Source organism: Cariama cristata, unplaced genomic scaffold, assembly GCF_000690535.1.
Source record: "Cariama cristata isolate BGI_N322 unplaced genomic scaffold, ASM69053v1 scaffold14802, whole genome shotgun sequence".
NCBI lineage: Eukaryota > Metazoa > Chordata > Aves > Cariamiformes > Cariamidae > Cariama > Cariama cristata.
The window spans coordinates 2,472-7,450 of record NW_009604508.1 but is presented as its reverse complement, the minus strand read 5'-3'; the positions used below and the strand labels follow the sequence as shown (position 1 = coordinate 7,450).

The following is a 4,979-nucleotide window of genomic DNA, read 5'->3' as shown; positions in this document are numbered from 1 at the left end:
TGTAAGCATTCATTCCTTCAACACATGAGAAATTCTCTCTTTGAACAACAGTATCTTTAGGAAGACAGTTTCTTTGATGTCCGTACTAGTTTCTGGTTGGTTAACTTACTAGCACAAAAGGAGAGGGGTTCATACCGTTTTGGGGTCCAAGTTGCCCAAAATCTCAATCAGTGCTCTGTACATTTCCTCCGGGGTTCCCTCGAAGAACTTTCCACAACCAGCCACAAACAGCGTGTCACCTGCAAGGGAGGCGTGACACGGCATCAGGACCAGACAAGGCTCCTCACACCAAAGCGTGAGCACACGGTCCCCGCGGCCTCGCTCCTGCCATCGCCGTCCTCGCTCAGCAGAAGGCACGGGGAGAGCCAGGCTATGCTGCAGCCCCACATGGGCTCAGTGCTACATAAACGCAGGCGGCAAACACGACTTGTAGCACAGGAAACCCCACAGCTTCGCCAGGCAAACCGTGCCAGTGCTCCCCTACCTGTGGGCAGTCTGCTGTCCCCTCTTGTCCTTTCTAGAGCAGACAAGGAACACTGGTTCTCTTTGCTATGAAGCTGAACAAAGATGTCACCTCCGCATTTTCTCCCCAGTGCTCCCTAAAATCTTTCTTAAGCCATTACTTCTTCCATGCAGCAGCTGGTGCAAGCTCTGGAGAACGCCCATCAGGAGAGGGATGACACGGCAGTCTGGGGAGACGGGGCGCAGTCGCAGGGAAGGGGGAACCCTACTCTCCAAAACAGGATCCAGAACCCAGCTACCAGAGATGGAGCACCAGCCCTCTCCTACTCCCCCAGTTTCTCTTCTCTCCGTTTTGTTACGGACATGAGTACAGATATATGGAAAAGCAACAGGCTTTGGAATCAGCCACAGTTTGGCCTGAGAGAGTAAACCAACAGCTCTTGTTTCAAGGAAGAAAAGGCTAGATGTAGGATTCAGCCAGGGCTCGCTCTTGATGTTGCTTGCAGGGTGTCCAGCAATGCTTTACAAACCCAGAGGGGTTTCAGCAGTTTCATCTACATATACTACTTGGTAGCGCTCGCTAAGGGGACAAGATGTGGATGCTAACCAGCAGCACTGGCAGCAAGGGATGAATGCACCTCCAGAGTCAGGAGCACACAGGCAGAGGGGTAGCTTAGTTCTTTGCAACACAGACTGCCGGCAATGTAACCTCCCAACTCCTCACCTGTAAAAACAGCAGGTGGCTCGGAGCTATTTGGCTTAGTCACATAATAACAGATGTGTCCAGAAGTGTGACACGGCGTACAGAGGCATTTCACATTAAGAGATCCCACCTGAGAAGAAGGCAGAAGACTAGAGCTTAAGCTACCGTTTGCTAGCATTCGTACGGTTAGAAAAGAATTGCAACTATTACAACAGTCTAGTAGTCCTACAGGCAAATTCTCACATAGCTGGCCAGTAAACATCAGCTCTGCTCCTGGGAGAGTCCAGCAAGAGAGTTTTATGGCAGGGACTTGGACGGGAGCTGTTTCCTCCTAGCAGGTGTTGGGACAAAGAGAACTGCCAGATTCTTTCATTTACATGCAGAGTGACTCAGCGTCTGGTTGGCAGCAAGAGCAAACAGATCCAGAGCAACACAAAATCCTAAACAAAGTTAATCAAGTGTAAAAAGCTCCAAACACAAACGAAGCTGAAGGGAAGAAGTGGATGACACTCACAAAAAGGGAAGGATTAAACACATTCATGAGGCCAAGGGGATGTTTCCCCCACAGCCCTAATTTGCACACCTTCCCATGTGTTTCTGTGCTCCCGGCTTTGCTGCTGCCCCCCCCAAAGGTGCACCGCAAGACTAGGGGTGACGTTCATGCCAGCCTGCACATTTCACAGCAGTTTATGTCATCTGCCAGCTCGCCTGGAAACAAACAGCCAGGTTGCAACACGGTTTGCTGCTTTTGCTCTGGAAAAGCAACGCAGGCAGCTAGCACTGCTGGCCCACTTTCTCCTCACCCTGTATTCGAGCCTTCGTTCAGAGAGGATCGCTTGCATTTGTTCGGTGCTAACTATGCCCCAGAGAAGCACGAGCCCTGTCCCTTCACACGTCTGTTCTGACCACCCCACTTGGAGCACCCGGACACCCAGCACGCCCCAGGCAATGCAGGCGTCTGAGCCATGCCAATGTTCTCAGCAATGAAACATCGCTGGCCAAAACAAGACAGAGGGGTTATGGTTCACAGGGCTGGAAAAGGGTGAAAGCTGTACTTAAACTATCAACTACATCCAAGAGACGTTACAAGGTAAAAGAGCTGTGACCACAATATTAACTCAGGTTGGTCCCATTGGTCCAGCTCTAAAGCAGTGACTCAAATGGGAGATGTCCCTCAACGGAGTCCTGCCGCTCACTCCCTTTACCTTGAGTGATGTAAGGTGAGACACTTTCTGTGTCAGTGCTCCAACTCTGCTGTCTCCCCCATACACACGCAACCCCGTCTCCATCTTTACGAGCTTCTCATTTCCTCCAGCATGGTCCCTGGAAGATCAGAAAAACGGATTTGGGCAGGGATGAAGACAAATTTATCGTAACCCGTATTGCAACGGTAACCTCCAGGTGATCATTTCTGATCAACTGTTCTCCCAGTACCTAACACTGTCCTCATGTCAAAGGATATGCCACATCAGCAGGAGCGGAGATAATTTCTCCAGTAACTTGGACAGTGAGAGGGGGGAACAACCCCCGACAAGTTCATACCCAGTGGGAAACACCTGCCTTAAGGGCTCACAGTCAACTCTCCAGTGACTAGGGCAGGAAGAGATTGGGATAACCGGGATATGTGTAATTCAGTGTCCCACAAGACACCATGGAGCGAGCACGCCAGTGTCCGACCAGCTCAGCATTCAGGTGCTGGTCCTGCCAGACCAGGGCTGGTTCTCCAGCCACAGAGGTGGCTCCGCTACGGCCCACGCGAGAGGTCACTCACGTTCAGCACTGCAAAACTGCTAATGCGAAACATTCATCTTTACATCCCTGGCAGAGTTAATCTGCAACGCAGGTAATCCTCCCACAAGTGCTGACTGTGAGTAGCACGCCTTACAGGCATGTCCTAGCACCTCAGTGGGAGCGTGCTCCTTCCTGCACTCCACAGCTACCTTCACACACAGTTATTTCACTGGCCACCTGGAAGAAGCCAGCATTTTAAAGGTTAAAGGCACTGACAGACAGAGCTTGCAGGCTAGACAATGCATCTGGTCATAGCAAGCCCAAGGGAACACTTCCCAAGCTCTGATCCTTCTCCTCACACCTAAGCTCCTGCTTAGAGAAGACCAACTTGATCCAACAACTCTTGACTGCTTTCTGCAGAGGGAAGAGGGGTCCCCTACAGCAGACAGTTACCAGTGATGATGTGTGGTCAGGACGGTGGTCAGCTTCACGCCGTGCTTTTTGACTGCATCCAACACCTGCAGGTACAGGGCACAGCAAGAGCATCACAACTCACTGAAATGACTTAACAGCACACCCAGCGCCTGGTGTAACCTGGACACAACCCCTTCAAGGTCTGAGAGCCACATGAGCAGCTCTGCAGAGAACTCATCCCTCTCCAAGTCGTAGTAACAGATTAGGACACAAGGTCTCTGATCCAGCTAGTCACGACTAAGCCCTCGGTCCCATTTTCTGCACTAAGTCAAACTAAGGGCAAAAAAGAAAATCGGGTCAATAACCCTTGAAGTCAGGGACAAGCTGCCTGGGCCCAGAAGCAGACTGCCTGCGGAGCCCTGTCCCTGTCGAGGCATGGCCAGTATGTCCTGCCTTTCCCCCACGCCTGAGTCAGCGTGTGACTAATTCTCTTGTGGATGTGGCAACCTGGAAGGATCTCCCAGACTCCCAGCGGTGAGCACCCTGCTCACAAAGGCAGCAGACACCATTACCTTCTGGGGCTGCACAGGATCAACTATTGCAGCCTCCTTCGTTTCCTCATCAATGAGGAGGTACATGTAGTTGTCTGTGAGGGCTGGGAGTAATTCCACCTTCATGTCGGCTTGCGTGACCGTCTTCGACCTCCTCTGTTCGTGCTCCGTGTGCAGGAAGACAGCTCGCAGCTGCGCTGGACCTGGGGACCCCAAAACAGGCAAACCTCAGATTAGCCGAGGGAAGGGAACAAGCACAGCAGGTCCCACGGCCCTGGAGAAGGAAGGCTATGGACAGCCCAACCTGCCTCCTTCAGAGGAAGAGGAGGGAGGTCACCACGGGACCGCAGTGCCTGGCTGCGTCACCTTGTGCCCCACAGCACGGGAGGCTCTCAGTGCCTCACAGCTGCACTGGAGTGGGACACTTTGATCCCAGAGATGTGCTCATGCAGGGAAAGCGCTGTACCTGGTTTACCTTGTGCCCCACAGCACGGGAGGCTCTCGGTGCCTCACAGCTGCACCGGAGTGGGACACTTTGATCCCAGAGATGCACTCATGCAGAGAAAGCGCTGTACCTGGTTCGGAGAGAAGATTTCAAGGGCCAGGAAAGCAGAACGGGGAGGGAACAGCTGGACAAAGGTCAGCCTGGGACAGTGACTTTGCAAAAAAAGCACCAAAGGCCATGTCACAGCCAAAAGACAAAAAGGGAGGGGAAAAAAAAAAACAAAACCAACACAACAAGAAAAGGAGAAATACACCCACTGCTACAACAGAAACATCTGGTTCGTTCCTTGGGGAAATGACATCCTGCCCGTGCACGGAGAGAAGACAGGCTCTCTGCACGGAGGGCAAGGCTCCCTGCCTGGCCAGGTACCAAGCACGCACTGTGGGCAGGCTTCTTGCTCACGGGCTACCTTGATGCAACAGCAGTGCTTCCCTGTTTGCTTTTGGTTAAATGTTTAATCAGATCCAAGAAGCAAACCTAATTCCAGATGCAAATAACCTGTGCTCCACTGTTCAGCTCACAGATATGCAGTTCTCAAAGAAACAACCATGCCCTAAGAGACTCTGCCATTAAAAAAAAAAAAAAAAAAAAAAAGAGAGGAAAAACAGGAACA

General features: G+C 51.8%; 1 protein-coding gene across 2 annotated transcripts in view; it reads right to left on the bottom strand.

Annotated features, from left to right (window-relative positions):
- The window catches only part of HAGH (hydroxyacylglutathione hydrolase), a 9,074-nt gene that overhangs the window by 1,653 nt on the left and 2,442 nt on the right, over positions 1-4,979 (bottom strand). Inside the window, exons 2-7 of one of the 2 annotated variants that reach the window (XM_009695660.1) lie at positions 4,437-4,518; positions 3,883-4,064; positions 3,350-3,414; positions 2,371-2,488; positions 1,187-1,295; positions 136-239 (exon numbers count right to left, since the gene is read on the bottom strand). In XM_009695660.1, the coding sequence (XP_009693962.1) occupies positions 136-239; positions 1,187-1,295; positions 2,371-2,488; positions 3,350-3,414; positions 3,883-3,987 (501 nt within the window). In that variant the 5' untranslated portion in view covers positions 3,988-4,064; positions 4,437-4,518. The remainder of the gene's footprint in view (positions 1-135; positions 240-1,186; positions 1,296-2,370; positions 2,489-3,349; positions 3,415-3,882; positions 4,065-4,436; positions 4,519-4,979) is intronic. The other variant, XM_009695659.1, reaches the window with a different exon arrangement.